Raw genomic sequence first — 21,081 nt, 5'->3', positions numbered from 1 at the left:
ATCAGATAAGGGACTATTTGCATGGACAAATATGATTAATCAAGTCAAGTCTACAAAGTTAATTTGAAAAGATGTCACACCTACCTCAAGAATTAATGAGGCTAATGAGAGTCATTCTCAGAATCGCAAAAGCACAGTCATTCAAAGGCTAGCAATTTTCTACTATGTGTCATGTTTTAACAAGTTCCCTTTGAATTTATTACTCAGTTTTAAAAGATGACTTTCTTTAACTTTTATTTGACTTGGCATTTACAGCCTGGTTTGAGATAAATTGCTTATAATTTACACTTTTATATGATCAGTCAGAATGTCCTTAATTGTTTTGCCAGGTCTATACCTCCTGTTAAATAAGTTAGGTTCTTAAAGCATAATATATATTGACAAATGGGGCAGAGTTCTTTGATTATGTCCATATGCTAATAGCTCATATCAATCAGAATCAGGTTTAATATCACTGGCATATATCATGAATTTTGTTTCTAGTGACCTACAGAATTCATTGCTGAGTGATGATTGAATTCTTACAGTTCAGGTTAGATTTCTCTCAGCTAAGTGATTGGATTTCAGGAATTTTAATAGTGGAAAATCAAAAATAAGTGCATGGGGAATCTGGCCAGTGCATTTCCCCCTCTGACCTCTGTTTCCCTCCTATTTTTCACAGGAGTGAGTCACTGGTCATTTCTTCATGTCTGTCATACACAAATGGAGCCAAACAAGCCCAAATCCCCACCCACTATGTTTAGCAAGTCAAGCAAAGCACCATTCAGAGAGCAACTGCCTTCTTGCTAAGAGCCCTCTCTCTTAGATTGCAAGCTCATATATTTTTTGGCAATAGCTCAATCCCTGTCTAATGACACCGCCTCATTTATAGCTCATTCAACTGTCCACTGCAGATCCCTACTTTGTGGTAATGGGTTTCTCTTAATATCTGTGGCCCTTACAGAAAGCTACTATACATTGCTAGGATCAGATCAACAGATCTGAGTCATATCTGCACCCTCCCCATATTGGAGGAGCAAATCCATCTGCAAGACCTCTCCCAGGTGAATAAGCAAGCTCTTCTGAGTTTGTTATCTTGATTGGATATCACTGCAGATGCTGCAAACACTCTAAGTCCAGCTACATGGATGTTGAAAATAGTCACGACTGGGTTTAGCTGTTATTCCACATGAAACGATCCCACCTCCTTTCTCTAAACTGTCACCAACACTCAGAAATTGAAAACAGTTTTATCTGTAAGGCATTTTCAAAAAGTGCATTATCAGTGGCCTAAATATTACATTGTACAATCCTTTTTTTTCTTTCCTTGTCCTTATTTATAGAATTTAAGTTGCCTTTTTATAATATTGCCTTTTTGATGGCTTCATCTGCTTCCACTGTATCTTTCAGGGAATTATTTATTTCCTGATTCAACCATGGTCTGTAACTCTCCATCACTTTAAGATAACAGGTTCAATCCTTCCTGATATATACTGGTATTTGTCTCCCTCTCCTTTCCAATTCAGCTTGATATTCCTCTTCCTGGTGCTTTCATAGGGTCATAGAGTCATGAGGTAAGTACATCAGCCCAATGCACATGCCAACCATTAACCATCCTTTTCATTCTTCCCAGTTCCCTCCAGCGTCCACAATGCACTTACACACTCACCTACACAAGAAAGTTACCATGACCAGTTCACTACCAACCTGCACTTCCTTGAGATTTAGGAGGAAACTGCATTATCTGATGAAAATCCCATCTCACAGGGAGAACTTCACAACTCCATAGAGACAACACTCAAAGTCAGCGCTGAAGCTGGTAGGCGGCAGCTATACCAGCTGTCCCTCTATGCCGCTCTTCACTTTGACGTCATTATTTCCTGTATCTACTTAATTCCGGCTGTTGACTTTCCTTTCCTCTACCTCTTTTCATCCTGTCATGATTTGCTCCTTTTCATCAATAAATGATAGCACTCTTCTTCATTCACCCATTGCAATATGTTCAATGCAATTCACTACATTCTGAGATCACCATACACAGTTGTAGTTTCAGCTCTTCTCCTTTCCATTTCCTGTTGTCCGTCTCCTGAAATGCAGTTTTTAGCCAAGCACTACTGCAAAAAGAATGATGCCACGGGTTACTTGCTGCAAATAGACACTCCTGTTTACAGCAGGCAGCAGCCAATAGTATTAGGGGCAGTATTGACACAAAAGGCTGCCTATTGCTATTGTCTGCAAATAACAAGATGCAGACCTCAGCCTTTGCTGTCACTATATTTTTTTTAAAATACCTTATTGGCTGATGTGTTATACTTGAGAGTAGAAAGTAGCAGCTTTGAAGCCAAATATGTCTCTCTTCAGTTTCATGGCCCAGAATACAACATAATTCTTTAATGAGATTTGACCAAGGCTTGACCATGCCTTTATATTCAAGCATACATAAAATAAATCTGTCATCAGTGGGAGGGAAATTACTGGTTAAAAAAAAACCTGAGGTATATGACTAATCTGGACTTGGAGATGCAAGGGTTAACCAAGGATAATCAGCATGGCTTTTTTAAAGGTGATCCTGTCAGATTAATTTGAGTGAATATATTTGTGGTAATTGTGTATACTAATAAATGGTGCACTTGATTTAGTCTACACAAATTTCATTTATGGTTACGGTTACGGACCGTGTAACGCACCTGGGTCATAGCAGCACTGTACAGGTGAGTGCTGCTCCAGTTGCTTCCTTTTATCATGGTTGCAGGTGAGTGCCTGGTTTGTAGCAAAGCTCTCTGGTCCACTGTGCAATATTATCTGCCCATTTCTTCCTCAGCCTGCACCTTTCGCTGAAGCATGGTCTTTGGAAGACCAATTGATCTTGTTATGTGGCCGTACCATCTCAGTTTCCTCTGTTTTACTGTGGACAGTAGATCTTTGTAGTGTGTCATGTGCTGGCTGATGGTTCTTTGTACTTTGTCACTTGAGAAGTGGTCTGTATAGGAGACGCTAAGGAGCCTTCAGAAGCATCTCATTTCTACTCCCTGTGTCTTCTTTTGCGGTTCTGCTGTCAAAGTCCATGGTTCACATGCGTACAAGAAGATGGAGAGCTCCAGAGCATGCAGGAGTTTCAACTTACATCTAAGAGTGATGTTTTTGTCTCTCAGATTGGTTTTAGTTTACCCAGCATTGCTGATGTTTGGACTGTCCTTGCAAGGACTTCAGGCTTTAATCCTTCTTGGTTGATGATGCCGCCAAGATATACTCGAACCGTTTGACGGTCTCTTGTCCATTGACTGTGATTTTTGTCATGATTGGCTCCTCACTGTTTCTCATTAGATTGGCTTTCTCTGTGCTGATCTACACGCTGTACCTGGTAGATGTGTCATCCAGTTCACAAGATGTGAACAAGGTGTGTTCACATTGCAGGCCAGTTCATCCCGACTTCCTGACAGCCCATCAATGTCATTGGTGAACCTAAAGTTGGTTATGATCTGTCCTCCGATGCTGACTGTACTGAGATGGTCTTCCAGGGTATCTGCAATTATTTCCTTCAGGAAAATATTGAACAGTGTGGGTGAAAGGAGGCAGCTTTGTTGGACTCCAACTGATGTGTGGAACCACTCTCCAACTGTGTCCTCAATAAGTACTGCTAGCTTTGGTGTAGAGCTGTTCGATGGTTTGGATCAGCTTCTGGCCCATGTTGTGGCCCAGAGTGCATTATACCACACCTTATCGAATGCCTACTTGAAATCTATGAACATGCGGGCGTTGTCCTGTTGATGTTGGTTGTATTTTTCTCACAGTACTCTGAGGTTGAATATCTTTCCTCTTGTACTTCTTCCACTTCTGAATCCAGCCGGCTCTTGGGGAATTATTTCTTCTGCCTGGGGTTTCAGTCTGTTTAAGATGACTTTCAACATCACTTTACTTGCACGGCTGACAAGGCCTATGGTTCTATAATTCTAGTACTGCTGTAAGTTGCCTTTCTTGGAGAGAGTGATGATGAGTGATTTTGTGCAGGGTGTTGGCCATTCCCTGGTCTGCCAGATTTTGTTGCAGATATTGGCGAGGCTGCCTGTCACTGTCTCTCCTCCACGTTTTATCAGCTCATCCAGAATGTTGTCAATTCCTGCAGCTTTCCCGTTCTTCAGCAACCTTATGGCTCCTTCTACTTCTTCCTGCAGAATTGGGAAGTCGCCGTAATTTGACAAGTCCTAGCTTGTGAATATGCTAGGGTTTCTTTGGGTCTTATGGTTGTAAAGATCTGAACAGCACTCAGTCTATCTGTTGAGAATGTCTTCATCCTCTGTGAGACATTTAGACATTTGATAATATCCTGCATGGAAGATTGTTCCAAAAGGCAAAAGTCCATGGGATCTAGGGCAGCCGTCAAAATGAATCCAAAAATTGACTTTATGATAGGTGAGAGAGGGCAATAATAATTGAGAATTGTTTTTGTGATTGGAAGCCTCAGACCAGTGATGTATAACAAGAATTGTTTCTCAGATCCTTGCTAGCCCTTCAGTTTTAATGTCATCTGTGGACATACCAATCAAATCTCACAATCTGGACATGAAATTGGGAGGTATAATATGAAAATGAGTGGTGATGTTGATAGTGGAGCTACAGAATGAAAGTGATGAGTTGGTAAAAAGAAAAAAACAATAAACTTAATCCTAAGAATTACTAATAAGGCTGAAAATGAAAATGCAGGCAATGGCAGGACCCGAGTAACATTACTGTACAAGGATGCCTGAATGTGGTAGCTTGCATATTTGAATATAAAATCAGGCAGGTTATTACGCAATGTTATAAAACAACAGTTAGGTAGCCGTGGGAGAATTTGTGAAGTTTTGGTCAGCAACACAATGGGAAAGTTATGATTTCACTGGAAAAGGTGCTAATGGGATTCAGCAGTCTGTTGCTTGAGGTAGACTATTGCAGTAACAAGGAGAAACTGGGTAGCCTGGATTTGTTTTCCTTGGAGTAGAAAGGGCTGAGAATGGACCTGATCCAGATACCTGGCAGGTCATAGATAAAGTAAATATTAAGAATATTTTCCCTATTGCAAAGGCATCCACAACCATGGCCTAAACTGTCAACTGTTTACTCTTTTCCATAGATGCTGCCTGGCCTGCTGCGTTCCTCCAGCATTTTGAGTGTGCTGCTTGGACTTCCAGCACCTGCAGATTTTCTCATCTTTGTACAACCAGAGGGCATATGTTTAAGGTAAGCAGTAGAAGATTGGGAAGTGATTTGAAGAATTTTTTATCACCCAAAAGGTGGCTAAAATGCAGAAAGCGCTGTCTGTGTGGGTGATAGAGAAAGGCATTCTCACAACCTTTTGTAACACTTACCCAACAGGCTGGTATGTGTCTAGAGGAAAAGGAGATCCAGCCACTCACCAACCCCACCTACCGTACACGCAGGTGCTGTGAGAATCAAGTTTATGCTGCATTGCACACGCAATATCAAACTCACACCAGATACCGTTGTGGAATACACTTTAAAGATTTTACTAGAATTAAATGAGTACTAACAATACAGTATATATGAAGGAAAAGAAAATAAAGTAAAGGGTGCCAAACTTATCAGAGTTCAGTCAGTTTAGTGCACATCGTTGGAGCTCAACCATCGAACCATTCGAGCCCTCGTCACTTTCCACCGACCTCCACGTCTTCGCACCTGGGACCACCCTGGTGGTCGACCGAGCAGTGCAGCACACGTCCACCTTCCTCGGCATCTTCTTCCCAACTCCCCAAAAAGACCCTGAAAACCCTACTCCCAGACCCGCAAGACAAAATAACAATTCCCCATTGGTTAACAAATGAATACAATCCTGTTATCAGCAATTCTAAAGCTAAACAACTGTGAGAGAAAGCGCTTATCATAACAAAGAAGCATTCCTACTCTTAACAAAACAAAGAAGCCATTTTGATTAACATAAGCAGTACATTGTACATTTTATAAGTTCTTAGATGAGTATACCATGCCATGGAACGCTACAGGCTGAGTGCCGGAAATAGGATTAATTTAAATAGGTACAAAATGGGTGGCATGAATATCGTGGGCCAAAGAACCTTTTGTGCTACTATTTATGCTACATTATACCACAGTAACATAGCGATTAGCACAATGCTATTACAGATCGGGGTGCTCTGGAGTTCAGAGTTCAATTCCGGCACCATCTGTAAAAAGTTTGTATGTTCTTCCCAGTGAACTATGTAGGTTTCCTCCAGGTGCTCCAGTTTCCTCCAACAGTCAAAGACATACCGGTTAGTAAATTGCTTGGTCAGTATCAATTGTCCTATAACTAGGCTAATGTTAAATAGGTAGGCTGCTGGATGGTGTGGCTTACTGGGGGCCTGTTCCGTGCTGGATCTCAAAATAAAAAATAAAAATAAGAAAAATTTTTGACTATGTGTCACTAAAAGCCAATGTCCTGTTTGCATTTTTATCTCTGTTTTTGTATTTTGCATGTAAGCTTCCAAATATATTAATTCCTCAAGGATCTTCATTTCTATATAAGCAAATAGTTGTTTAATTTGTGCTTTTTTCAATTCATAGCCCATTTTCCCAAATTTCTGCTCTCCTCCTTCCTCATTTTGAGTCAAACATATCTACTGGTCTACAGATAAACATGTGTTTGAAATTACTTTGACTAATATTTTTACAAGGGCATAAAGCAGTTTACAATGCAATACACACAAAATGAGGGAACTCGGCAGATCAGGTAGCATCCATGGAAATGAACAAAAAGTTCTTCTTCAGGTCTGTAAAGTAAGGGAGGAGATGCCGGAATAAGAGGTTGAGGGGAGGAGAAGGAGGATAGCTAGAAGGTGATAGATGAAGCCAGGTAAGACAAAAAGGAATCTGATAGGAGGGGAGACTGGACCATAGGAGAAAGGGGTGGAGGAGAGGCAACAGGGGAGATGAAAGGCAGTTGAGAAGAGGTAAAAGGCCAGAGTAAAGAATAGAAAAAGAGGGAAAGGTAAGGGTTTTTTTAAACTAGGAGAAACTGATATTCTTGCCAGCAGGTTGGAAGCTAACTAGATGGAGTTTAAGGTGTTGCTCCTCCACCCTGAGGGTGGCCTCATCATGGCAAAAGTGGAAGGTGTGGTCCGACATGTCGGAACAGGAATGGGAATCAGAATTAAAATGTTTGGCCACTGGAAAGTTCCACTTTCAGCAGATGGAGCGGAGGTGCTCGATGAAGCAGTACTCCATTTATGGTGGGTCTCCCAAGTGTAGAGAAGGTAGCATCTGAAACACTGGACAAAATAGGTGACCCCAACAGATTCCAAAGTGAAGTGTTGCCCCATCTGGAAGCTCTGTTTCAGGCCTGGAATGGAGGTGATGGAGAAGATGAATGGGCAGGGGTAGCACCTTGGCCACTTGCAGGAGTAAGTGCCGGGAAGGAGCTTAGTGGGGGGGGGGTGAATAAACAAGGGAATCACAGAGGGAGTGATCCCTATGGAAAGTGGAGAGAGAGGCAGGTGAAGATGTGCTTGGTGGTAGGATCCCTTTGGAGATGGCAGGAGTTGTGGACAATGATGTATTGGATGTGGAGGTTAAAGGGGTGGTAGGTAAGGACAAGAGAAACTATCACACTAAGGTGGTGGGAAGAAGCGGTGAACATAAATGTTCTGGAAATGGATGAGATGCAGGTGAGGTCAATAATGGGGGAAGAGAAACTCCATTCTTTGAAGAAGGAGGACACCTCTGATGTCCCGGAAAGGACAGTCTCATCCTGGGACCAGATGTGGCAGAGACGAAGAAATTGAGAAAAGGGAATAGCATTTTTACAGAAAACAGGGTGGGAAGAGGAATAGTCAAGATAGCCATGGGAATTGCTGTAGGTTTATGAGTGATATCAGTCGACAGTTTGTCTCCAGAAATGGAACGGAGAGATCAAGAAAGGGGAGGGAGGTGTCAGAAATAGAGCAAGTGAATTTAAGGGCAGGGTGTAAGTTGGAGGTAAAGTTGATGAAAGTGATTAGCTCAGCATGGTGCATGAAGTAGTACAAATGTAGTTGTTAAGAGGGGGTAAGGTTCAAGGAGGAGTGAGGAATGCTGAAATTGAGCTGGTGAATGTCTTGTTGGCAAATAAAAGATCCAGGACAAGCAGTTCACAATAATATAATTACTGTACTATCATTGGCCAATATCATTGACCATTATAAGAAGGATGGGGAAACATTAGACGGGTGCAAAGGAGATTTACCAGGATGCTGCTTAGACAAGAGAGCATGTCTTATGAGGATAGGTTGAGTGAGCTAGGGCTTTTCTAATTGGAGCGAAGGAGGATGAGAGGTGACTTGATAGAAGTGTACAATGATAAGAGGTAGAGATAGAATGGTAAGCCAAAGACCTTTTCCCAGGGCTGGCATGACTAGTATGATGTGGCTTAACTTTAAGATGATTGGAGGGAAGGCTTGGGGGAAAGTCAGGCGTAGTTTTTTTATACAGACAGTGGTAAAGACTGGACCACTCTAATAGGTGCAGAGGCAAATATAGTAGAGACATAAGAGATGCTTAGGCAAACACATGAATTAAAGAAAAATGTGGGCTATGTGGGAGGGAAGGGTTAGACTGATGTTAGAGTAGTTTAAAAGGTTGGCACAGCATCATGAGCCGAAGAGTCTATACTATGCTATACTGTTCTATGTTCTATGTTCTATAATCTCTTGAATAACATTGTCCCAGCTTCAAACCATCATACTCTTCTGAAAACTCTACTTTAAGCCAAAACTTTAAGATTTACAGTGGTGCTCCTGGTTTTCATATAATCGTATTTATAATTGAACATTTAGGCCAAAAACAAATCTCCTTCTGACATTTATCCTTCCTAGGCAAAACATGAGTGTGTACCTTTCTGGACACACTATATATGTTTAACTTTTTTGCTATTCTTAGGAAGTTATTAAATAATTAGATCAAACCTTTAAAATCAACAATTATATTAGCAGTAAGTCTTTAACATGATAGTCTTCCAGGGTTCAAATGTCATACCCACCTGTACAATATTGTACTAGGCAGGTTAAAAAAAAATCAAAGAGGCTGTTAGAAAAAGTAAGAGAGGGTATTCCGTAACTTGGGACATTGCCAGCTGAGCATTGTCCAATGGTGTAGTATGGATTTTTCAAGGGTGTACAGGAGGAGAGAATTGCAGGGATGTTATCCACTTGAAAATGTAAGGTCAAATGAAATTTCTGAAAGAGGAAGAAAACAAGGATGAGAATTTTAAAAATCGAGGTACTGCTCAAGCAGGGCCAATCAATACATGGAAATTGAAGAACAAAAGAAATTCTCCTGGTGCAGGAAATTGAAATAAAAGCAGAAAACACTGGAAGTCCTTACAGAAATACTTAGTGATGATGGAAGCACACAACACAGCATTTGTTTTATTTACTGCTTTAATACACAACTCGGTGTTATCCCCGAAATGATTTAAAACTTCTCTGGATAAGTTTTTTAATTGCATGCTGACTTGCGGAGATTTTCCAGCGTTTTCTGTTCCCATTCTTGACCCCAAAGCATTAAGTGAAATGCTTCTGCATAATTCATAAACGACGCAATTCACAGGTGTAGGCAGGTAACTTATATATTTTTTTAAAAAAACAGCCTTGGTTTGGTTTGTTTTCACTGAACTCAAGATTTGCGAAGCAACAAAAGCAATTGTGTGAGACTGCCAACATGCGTATAAAGCGCTGTCCAGTAGAATTCGTCCTGCCAGCGGAACACGGGGTAGCTGATTCTGTTTGGGGCAATCGTTGGATTTACAGCCTCAGATTCAAAGAGAAAGCCGTATTAAATCTAGGTAAAGGTCTCCCACTGAAGAATAACCCGTTACGGGGATAGAGAAAGAACATGTATTTAGATTGAAAGTGAAACCATGTTCAGATACACATTCATTCGACCTCCGACAGATTTAACAAGTGTCACTTTCTAACTAAGCGTTCGCCTTGAGTGAAGAAACCATTTCATGATCATTTGCACCTCTTCGCACTATGAATGTGCTTGATGCATTTATCAACTAATCGGCAGAACAACCTGAACAACATAATTAATAACCTCCCTCTCCTGTGGTTGACGCGTGCTAAGGTCAAAAATTATAACTGGGCATCACTTTTTTAAAAAATTAAAGGCAGGAATTTAGGACAAATGCAACATGATATAACTCTTCTTAATGTTCACGGAGCCATTTAATACCAATTTTAATTTGTATTTTTCAAGTTAACTTTAGGTCAGAGTGAAACTGTTAAATTCTTCCATGAACCAGGTAATGGCTGTACTGCGGCTGTCTTTTGGCCGCATCCAGACATCACATTAGTCCATGATTGCTATTGACCAAAAACAGGCGGGGGAAGAGTGTTACCGTAAGTAATTAAATTGTAAAAGAATAAAAATAGCAGAAGCTCCAATCTTATTGTTATAAAAGAAAGTTGATTGGATATAAGTTTCTCGACCATTTTTCGTGAATTAAGTTAGTCGCCCGATCGCTTTTTGGGTCCTTTACAAATGTAAAAACGGGTTGACAAAGCTATAGCGCTTTGTCCTTTGGAGTTATATTTATTTTTGATGGACAAATTACATTAAAACATAAAATTGTTCTGGTTGAAAAGGTTGTAGGGATGAAGTCCTTAAATAGAGACCAGCCAATTAATGGTGCGGGGAATTCCAGAAGCAATAATCAGGAACATAATTTGCACTCACGTGTAATAGCATAAATGGAGAAGGTCTGTGTGGATTTCTCAGCAGCAAGTTAGGTCTGAATGATTTAAAGGAATTTTTTGGACTATGAGTATGTGGCTTAAAAATCTCCTGGCCTTATCGGTGACGGCGTAATAGTACAGTGCAAAAAGAAAGTCGTGATGCAAAAGAAAAAATTGTAAATGTGAGAAATCTAATACAAAAACAGAAAACACTGGAAATACTCGGCAGGTCAGTCAGCATCTGTGGGCTGAGAAAAAGTTAATGTCGATCACATAAAAAGATCTTTTTAAACCATTGCTATTGGCCCACATGAAGTATTTTTTTCAGTTTTAGATGCCGCACTTCAGGATTGGTGTACAACCGGTGCTGAAGAGATTTGCCAAAATAATGCAAGACGTAAGGGGCTTTGGCTGTTTGGGCTGATTCACCTTGGACAAACAATGAATCAGAACCAGGTTTAATACTCTACATGGAGATCTGATAGACATATTGAAAATCATGAAGGATATACATAGAGTGGATGAAAATAAATTGCTCCCACAGCAGAAAGATCAAGAACTGGAAGCCTTGGAATTAAGATGCTTGACACAAGAGCCAGATGTAAAAGGAGGAACACACACAAAATGCTGGATGAACTCAGTAGGTCAGGCAGCGTCTACGGGGGAAATGATCAGTCAGCCTTTCAGGCTGAGGTTGGCTTCTTGAATTCCAGCAACTGCAGTCTCTCTTCTGAAATGATTTTTTTTACATAAGTGGTTAAGATCTGCCATGTGTGATAGTGGTGGCAAATCCAATTACAGTAAAGTTTTCAAAGGGGAGCTGATTATGTCTATGAAAGCAAACACTTTGCAAAGGTATGGGAGAGGTTAGGCAGTGATGATCGTTGGATAAGACTATTATGCAACAGGCCATTTGACCTCCTTCTGTGCTGTAAGAATTGTACGATTTTGTTATCCCCACCCCAACATCTGCCAAACAAAATATCGAAGGCTTGTGATATTATAATCGTGCGTGATGTCCTTCTGAATTAAACTTCGAACTGATTCTGGCTGGCGAGATGAGATGGCTTTATCTGGCAAGAGGCTGTATCACAGAGCAGAAAGGTGGGGTTTTACAAGATTACCGCCAGTTCTTATTTGTATGCAAATCGGTGGCCAGGCGGTGCAGTGACGTCGCGGTGCCTTTGGTTAGACCCTTAGTAGCAGGGTCCTGTAAACAATGGTTAATCATGTGCGATAGGGCCAGTTCAGCATGAGTCTCACCAGACCGATGCCAGTCGGAGTAGACAGCCGTATCTGGCTGCAGCATGCGCGCAACCCCTAACCCTAGCCATGTATGTGGGCTATATATTGGATAAAGAAGTCAGCATGTACCCAGGGCCCCTTAGACGATCAAGCATTAACTTATCCACACAGAACTTCGTTTCTCCGTCACAATATTCGGAGTACGCGGGATATCATGTGCCTAATATGGAACATCATCCCCAGTCGTCGGTGTCTTGGACCTCTCCCTATGGTCCACCAAGAGAGGACTGGAGTTCTTATGGGCCCGGCCCATCGAACACAGCACCAGTCCAGATAAGTAACTCTTCTCCAGGGCAGGTTTCTTACAGTTCGCCTGACTACAATGCCATGAATCCCTCGACTGCAGGAATCCTACCTCCTTTAGACACTATCTCAGTGGGGCAAACGTCTCCCAACAGTCAAAGGCGCAACCCCTATGAATGGATGAAGAAAACAACACAGGTCTCTGCCGCAGGTAAGCACTCTCCAAAAAGCCACAGGCTACTTGCACAAATAAGAGAATTACCTATTAAATTATAGAAACAACATGGAGAAGAGTACAATTCAAATCCATTATCCAAGGATTAAGGCAAACATTAATATACTTCAGCCATTATGTTTGTTTAAATGTGTCAATATAGCACCACTTTTAAGGAAAGATAGCGGAATATTGCCCCTTAGCTTTTGTTGGTATGGAATCTGGTTAGAGTTCAGAGTTATTTGCACAATAGAATATTTACTTTCTGAGAATTCTTATTGGCATTTCTTCGCATCTTTTGGGCAGATTAGGGAACTTGCTGGGTGGAGTTTAAAATGCTGCAGTTGATGATTGTGTGTTCTCTAACAGTTTTACTGTCCGTTTTCTGTTTTCCTGCAATAAAATTCCGTTTACTGGCTGCACAGTGAATCCCGGCATCAGCATCAAGCACTTGAAGTATTTCTCGGGAGGAAATGATTGGTTTTCATCTCTTGTTTGGCTGACGAAGTTGTTCTATTTTTGCCAATTCAGGATTGTCATCGTAGGTTTGGCAATAAACAAAGTTGTTGTCGGTTGATAAAAGGCCTGTTCTTGTTGATCCAAAGTCTGTCTTACAGGGGATTAAATCGGGACAGACCCGTTCTTGGGATCCATTGGATTGAATGGGAAAGTTCAGGCCAGCCCTGTCTACGTTTTAAGCTGGATGAATATTCTGCAGAATCCGATTGTTCGGAACACCTTTTAGACGCCGGCCATTCCGACCTGCGTGTGAAAGGAGAGTTTTACTTCGTGCAGAGATCGATAGTTCAGGAGAGGACTACCTGTTTGTTGGTTCTAATTTGAATGTCCGGAAAGTTGAGTAACTACCAACATGTAAATCTTGCTCCAGAAAATCCAAGAAATCTTACTCAATCCTATGCGAGAACTTGCTTTTGTGTTTTTATCCCGTTACTTCACACAGAATTAGTGAAAGTTTGGTCATTTGCAGGTGGATGTACCTGACAGCCCTGGATACTGTATTATCTGTTGAGGATAGAATACTGAATCGTCCTTCATATTAGCTGACGAACTTTTTCTCAGTGAAGGTCCAATACTTCCGGATATTAATTAGAAAATACATTAATCATTAATATTTGAAGCCAGTTTATTAGCCATGAGTATCCATTTGATGCAATCTGCATTATTCTAGCTAAAATTCACAATCTTTAGAGTTAATCGACTTCCTTAATCAAAGCAGGGGAAAACACTAGGACCTGATCACACGCCTTGTAATCGTTTGCATCTGCAACTTCAAAGAAATGTATCAAAGCCGTTGGCTTTCTATCATCTATAAAAGTTTGACATATATTTCCACATTATTTAAAATTTGTCATCGACGAGTAAAATGACACAGCTTTTCAGATTTCATTTCCAGCGGAGTGTTGAACATCAGTGTCAAATATTAATGGCCAGCCTGCCAATCAAGGAGGTTTAAAGCCGGGAACCGAAATGTAAGGTGTTAGCTCCGGGCATCTTGGTATTTGAAGGCAGCTGGTGAATGCGGGGAATGCTCCTGTTTGAAGGTCACACAGAGGTTATTACATGGCGTGTGTGTGAACAAACCTGTTCCGCTTTTCGCAAGCTCCCACGTCGCCGTACGGAGCGTGTCGCTTTCCACCTTGTTCCTGCGGTCGGTGTCACGTGACGACCCCCCCCCCCCCCCGGACTCCAGTAATGTCCATAAATCACCTTCGTAATATTCAGCGATTGTAATTTTTAAAAAAAAATCCATACCCAGTGCACTTCTGGTTTCAACTTTATCTAACGGAGATGTTTTTTTCTCTAGATTCCAGTGTTAGAATCCCATGCAAATTGCAGGAGGTGGGGATGGAGCCAGGCGCCGGTCGCGGTTGTAATGCTAATTTGCCATCCTGTAAACTAGCTGTGAGGTCCCGTTTCTTCAGCCACTACATTGTTATTTGTCATATTCAGGCGGCATGTCCTTTCAACACTTTCTTCGCTTTGATATGCGCGGTGTTACGCTTCCTAACTCCTTATTATCTGGGAACATGGAGTCTTTATATTACCGGAAAGAGTGACGATTTTCACAATAAATAATGAAACTTGTCCTTGCAGCATTGTCTGGCTCGCAATGTCCCTGAATTTTATTGCAAAGGTGAATAATGCTACTGCGGATGGCCGCGTTATAAACGAGGTCATATTTACATAGGCTTCGTGTAACCTGTTGAATTTTAACCCTTGACACACTAGCAAGACAGGTCAATTTTTGTTCACATGCAAATATGCTTTATCCGTGACCAGTGTGCAAGTATAAATTCGATGTCTTTTTGCTAATTTGAATCATTGAGGCTGGATTTGAAAACCTGCTTAATTAATTGTGAATAGTTTATAACGATACACTAAAATTGCACTGAGTATTTCGTTTGCGATATAAAACAAAATTTCCATTAACGCGTTGGGAATGTTCAAATGATATATTAAGGGATATATTAAAACGGAAAATAAAGTAAGCAAAAATGTATTTGGTCTTGTTGTAAACAGTAATCTTTCAATATGCAAGACTGAAGACAAATAAAATTTCAAGCAGTTAATAATATGAAGATCCAATGTTTTCTGTATCCTAAATCACTCCTAAATATATTCAGTAGAGTGTGTGCATGTTATAAGTACATATTATTTCGAGGAGGAAATGCTTGGATCACTATATAGTCACCTTTCAGGAGGATTCGCCTAAATGTATCATTTAGGTAGGGTTTATCGAAAGTAGTTCATTTCATAGACGAAAGTAATTCACAATATAGTTAATGAAATAAATGTTGCTTTTAAGGGGTTACTGATGTTATGATCAGTTAGTGTAGTCTACACGATTAATTAAATAATTGTGGAGCATAGCTACGATATAAGCGCAAAGTTGACCACCCTTAAAACACTTAGTTACAAAGTGGCTCCCACTTTCTGTATTAGTAGGCCAGGAAACCTGAGGATGTTCGGCTAAATACTTAAAATCTCAATGTTATTTTTACGGAAATAAATGCTTTAAAGATGAAAGTGGATGCCGCCGCTTGTTTATGCGAAGCAAATCAAACAGATTGGCCTGTGATCCAGCTACTAGAAAGCTAGCCTTTTGTAAAGTTGACTTGTAGCTCTTTGTATGGAGTGTGTTCGTTTTATCATATGAATGTAGTGTTGTTAACTTGTTCAACTGGGTGTGTGCTTCATTGAGTAGTCTGCTCCCATCTTTCAATTACTGGGATTAGATTAACGAGCTGCAAATGTTGAATAGAGAATGAAGATTTTGAGGGGTAATTGCACCTTTTTTTTAAAATCCTGAAAGCACTTAGAATATTAGGATTTCAAGTATGGCATTTGCCAGTTACATATGGTGATCATTTACCCTTCTTTTGGATTTTTGTGACCTCGGAACGTTTTCCCTTTTCACTATGACAATATTTGCACCATTTTTTTTGGTAACTGGAGTTTCTGCTTTTAAATTCACAGCTTCAGCGCCGGGAAACGTGGGCAAGTGTTTTACTGAAGATGTTATATTCTCTCTGGGAAAGCTGGGCTGCCGAAACTGACACTTTGTCGGAAGTGTCATTTTATACACTTAACTACATGTTGTTTTGAGAATTTACTTAACTGGGATACTGTTCTGGTGGGAAGCTAATGCTTATAGGAATACAGACAAAATTTATTTTTAAAAACAGCAAGTATTTAGATTGCTGGATTAAAAAATTTAGAGAGCTTCATGTTCTTCAAGTTCTGTATTTAGCATTACCTCATAAACGTCAGAAAAGTTGGGGCATTGTGTGTTTTTGTGTGTATGTGCGGGGGTTGGAATTAGGATTCCATTTATTTATCACTACCGGTGCCCGAATGTATTTTGAATATTCTACATGTACGTGCTTCAAGAACGCCTTGATGCAATATTGACTTGATACTCTTTAACTGACTAAATATAATTCTTGAACTCGAAGAATCGCAATTTAACGCTCTTCACCAGTAGAGCATTTTAAAGGACAGTCAACGACGATAATTAAGTCACTGTCAAAGATCTTTAATAGATCCCATCCGTCTAATTATTTCTCATAACAGCGAAAAAAAACTAGCACACGTGGAATAGAAATACTACTGAATTAACAAGTGTCTTAACAGGCGAATGTTCCTAAAAACTTGTACGGAAATTATGTGGTCAAATAACCAAATGACAGATTCGGCTCTTTGGAGTTAGCTGTTTAGCGTGTGTTTTACTCTTCCATTGTTACTTTTTAGGTAAAACACGGACAAAAGACAAATACAGGGTAGTTTATACAGACCATCAAAGGCTTGAACTGGAGAAGGAGTTTCACTACAACAGGTACATCACTATCAAGAGAAAAGCTGAGCTGGCAACTATCCTCGGACTCTCAGAAAGACAGGTTGGTTAGCACCAACTATTTGGGACAGATTTCTGCCCCGTAGTTGGCCACACATTTCAACTGCTTTCATTGAAATTATTTTCCTTCTCCTGCGGCTTCTCTCCCCGCCCACCACCATCACCTCCACCACCACCAGAATTGGTGAACATTGGTTGAACTGTTCAAGGATTGAACGTGTTCGTAAGGACCCGGTCTACCCATTTACCTTGCTCTGAACCTACATAATTTTATTAACGAAAATGAGCATAGCATGATTTTCTTTCCAAAAATTATAACGAGGTTAATGCTGACTTGTTTTTCATTATTTTTAACAAACTGAAAAGTACTTTCTGTACAAGTCCTCATTTGGTTTCCTATTGCAACCAATTCTGCATTACTTAACATCCAGGAGTAAATAGTTTTATTAACTCCAAGGAGTCTGGGTGTATAAGTAAATGATACCCTGAATACGTACAGATTTCACTATGTGCCAAATTCATAATTATGAGGGTATTTAATTCTTTAAAAACAGAATACTTAAAACAAATCCACAGTTGCCCTGATTTGGAGCTGTGATTTAGTGAAGAAACTGGGATAACAGTTGGATGTTGTAGACACTTTTAGAATGAGGAGAAAAGCAAAATGAAAATTGGGAGCAATGTTAGGCCACGGGATCTTTCATCCCGCTCTATCTTACACCACAATCATGACTGATCTTCCACTTTAGCACAATTTTCCAGATTATCAAAATTATATATTTTGATACCGAGAAACCTATCCATCTCTGTTTGAATAAACGCACCCACTGAAACTCCACAGGTCTCTCATGCAATAAATTCCAGAATTCACCACGCTCTGAGTGAAATGTTTCTCAGTTTTACCCAGTCTGTCCTTTACCTTGAAATTACATCCCAGTCTGGGACTTAACCATACAAGAAAACATCCTCTATGTATCTAGCTTATCAAGCCCTTTAAGAAATCCATAAGTTTCAACAAGATTCCCTCTCATTCTTGTAAACTCGAGAATACAATCTCACTCAACTCAGTCTCTACTTGTTCATTAAAATCAGTCTAGTGATTTCTCAGTTTAGCAAGTGCACCTTTCTTATTATGGAAGTGAACCATAACTAGACTCAGAGCTCCAACTGCAGTCTCACTGCAACTACAATAAGATATTCTTAATCCTGTATTCAACTATTCTCATAATATAGGCTAACAACCCATTTGCCTCCTGATCACTTGCTTCCCCTGCAAGTTTCCCTTCCGTGATTTGTGATCATCAATACTATGCATTTTCACACAATTTAAGAAATATAAAACCATACGAGCATGATATAGGAGCAGAATCAGCCATTAAGCCAATCGAGTCTTCGCCGCCATTTCACCATGGCTGACCCAATTTTCCTCTCAGCCCCAATCTCTAGTCTTCTCCCATCTCCCTTCATGCCCTGACCAATCAATAATCTGTCAACCTCTGCTTTAAAAATACAGAAAGACTTGGCCTCCACAGCTGTCTGTGATAAAGAATTCTGCAGATACACCACTCCCTGGCTAAAGGAATGCCTTCTTATCTCTGTTCTAAAAGTGAGAACCATCTATTCTGAGGCTGTGTCCTCTGGTTGTTGACTCTCCACCATCCTCCACATCCACTCTATCAAGGCCTTTCACCATTTAATCGATTTCAATGAGATCACTCCTCAGTGAATACAGGTGCAGAGCCATCCAACACTCTTCATATGACATGCCATTCAATCCTGGAATCATAAAAAGTGTCATAACATAAAAAGAATCAGTCCCAACACAAACCCCTGTGGAATACCACTAGTCACCGGTAGCCAGTCAGAAAAGACAGCATTTATTCCCACTCTTAGCCTCCCTCCCATCAGCCTCTGCTTTACCCATGCTAGATCTTTCTTATAATACTAAGGACTTGTAGCTTGTTAAATAGCCTCATGTGGCACCTTGCTTTCTAAAACATCAAGTACAAGTTCAAAATCCAATATAGCTTTTTGGTTCTGTGCACCAAAATGGAAATGGATGACTTCATAATTTTCCACATTTATGTTCCATTTGCTGCTTTTTGTTCATTCCTTCAATTTGTTCATATCCTTTTGAAACTTCTTAATATCCTTTTCAACACTAATAATCCTATGTACTTTAGCAACAATAGGAAGCTTCAAAATAAGACCTTTGGTGTCTTCAACTAAATCATTGACAGAACCAGCAATTAAGGTTCAATTCCCTTCACTGGCACTAAGGAGCTTGTATGTTGTCTCCAAGGGTTTCCTCCAGATGTTCCAGTTTGCTCCCACATTCCAAAGACATATGACTTAGAATTAGTAAGTTGTGGGTATGCTATGTCAGTGTTGAAAGCCTGTTGGCATTTGCTGGCTGCTCTGCATTTCACTGCATGTTTCAACAGACATGTGACAAATAAAGCTATTCCTTAATCTATTATACACTATGAGTTACAGATTACCAACAAGCTGCCGATTTAGTCCAACTGTGCAACTCTTTTACTTATTCCAACTCTTTCTGTGCAATATCTCATTACAATTAATGTCTGAATAATTGCAAAGATTGCTTTCCTTTATAGAAATTCCTACAATCCTTACTGATTACTGTTGAGGTTATGTTTTGTTGTTTTGATTCTACTTTCACTTAGGTAAAAATCTGGTTCCAGAATCGAAGGGCTAAGGAACGAAAGATGACAAAGAAACAATTGGCTCAGTCTGATGGCTGTCTGACTCACCATGGTCCAGGTCCAGGAAGTCCTGTGGAGATGGCAGGCCAGATGTTGCTTGGGGGCCATATCTCTGGGGGTCCATCTGTTGGGAATATGGCTCAAGTAACGGTCACACTCTAATTAGTGCACAGCAACAAGGACTTCAAACCTTCTGAGGATGCCCCAGCCATATGCCTAAGATTATGTACAGAGAGCACTCCATTTAAGAGAAAAGGCGCTTGACATTTTCAGAAGATGTGAATTTTTACGGATATCAGGGAGCCATTCATAATTTATGATATTATGAGATCGTACGCAGATGTTTTGTATGCAAATCAACCTTTGGCTTGAACCTTAAAATTAATTACAAGATGGTTATAACCATCTTCATGACATTCCTCATCATACTGCATGTTAATTCCCCTTTCTTAAATGTCAACATGCACATGTAAAATTAAAACCAATTCACATTTTGAAAACACTTTCCATAAACTTTCCACCTACTTGAATGAGGTAAGAAGTTCCCACCAAATATGAACAAACAGCAGAATGCATCATTTTGCCTGTAATATTATTAAATGGAGGGTTATACTCTGTGAACTATGTCACTATACTTATATATATATATTTACAGCTACTTTACCAAAATACATGCTGTGTGTTCAGCAAGACAGACACAATTTCCAAATACCTCATTATACCTCATTTTTAATGTAAAATGTAAAAAACTACAAAGAAGTCACATCACAAGATGCAATTCTTTATCTGACGGTAATAAAAGGGTCTTTGGGTATATTTCTGTCTGTCTTTGCATTTGAATATTAGTATGGAAAATTACATTCATTCACTAGCTTTTCAGCAATCGGACAGTGGGGAATTTGTTAAACTCAATCAAAATAAAATATAATTTTCAATAATGCAGATATCAAACTTGTTGAGCTATTGGCTTGGAATGATATAGGTTGTCATAACTGTACTTTGGGCCTCCAAAACTGTCAAATGTAACATAAAGATAAGGGATAATATATTCGGAGAAATTATGGTTTCCATTCATTTCATGGTAAGCATATCAGAAAAAAAGTATTTTATGTAGTTTTACATTCAGACTGGTAACTTCAACCTGTTTAAAGAAAGTAGAAGACATTACCTTTATTGTCCAAGAAATTTGCAGTAACTTCAGTAAATTTTTTTAAATGTTACAAAGAGCCAATGACCTGAGAAGCATTTTTATATGTATGTTCTTCAAACACAATAATAATTGACTTTACATTGTCATTAAAGCTGCAATGTAAATGCTAACTGATTTGTCAGGTTCATTTTTTAAACTATTTGTTTTACATACAGTCGAAGCACATAGTCTGAAATTGCTGTCAACAAATGATGTTTTTAAAGCAAATCTTGACAATGTTAATTGTATAACTATATAAGCTAAATCGCCCATTTTGAAAATGCTTATATTGTGATTGAAAACAGTCTTGTGAACTAGTCATATTTATTTAAAACCTTAAAGGTACA

The 21,081-nt window shown here is 39.7% G+C and overlaps 1 protein-coding gene across 1 annotated transcript; it reads left to right on the top strand.

Annotated features, from left to right (window-relative positions):
• Positions 1–9,409: 9,409 nt before the first annotated feature.
• cdx4 (caudal type homeobox 4) lies at positions 9,410–20,957 on the top strand. Its single transcript, XM_059976938.1, has 3 exons — positions 9,410–12,441; positions 16,717–16,862; positions 19,507–20,957. The coding sequence occupies exons 1-3, from the start codon at positions 12,015–12,017 to the stop codon at positions 19,705–19,707; spliced, it is 774 nt and encodes a 257-aa protein (XP_059832921.1). The 5' UTR covers positions 9,410–12,014; the 3' UTR covers positions 19,708–20,957.
• Positions 20,958–21,081: the final 124 nt, after the last annotated feature.

The sequence above is a fragment of the Hypanus sabinus genome, chromosome 8 (assembly GCF_030144855.1).
Source record: "Hypanus sabinus isolate sHypSab1 chromosome 8, sHypSab1.hap1, whole genome shotgun sequence".
In the NCBI taxonomy this organism is placed as follows: Eukaryota; Metazoa; Chordata; class Chondrichthyes; order Myliobatiformes; family Dasyatidae; genus Hypanus; species Hypanus sabinus.
Note: the sequence above shows the minus strand (reverse complement) of the source record. Positions and strands in the feature narration are given on the sequence as shown.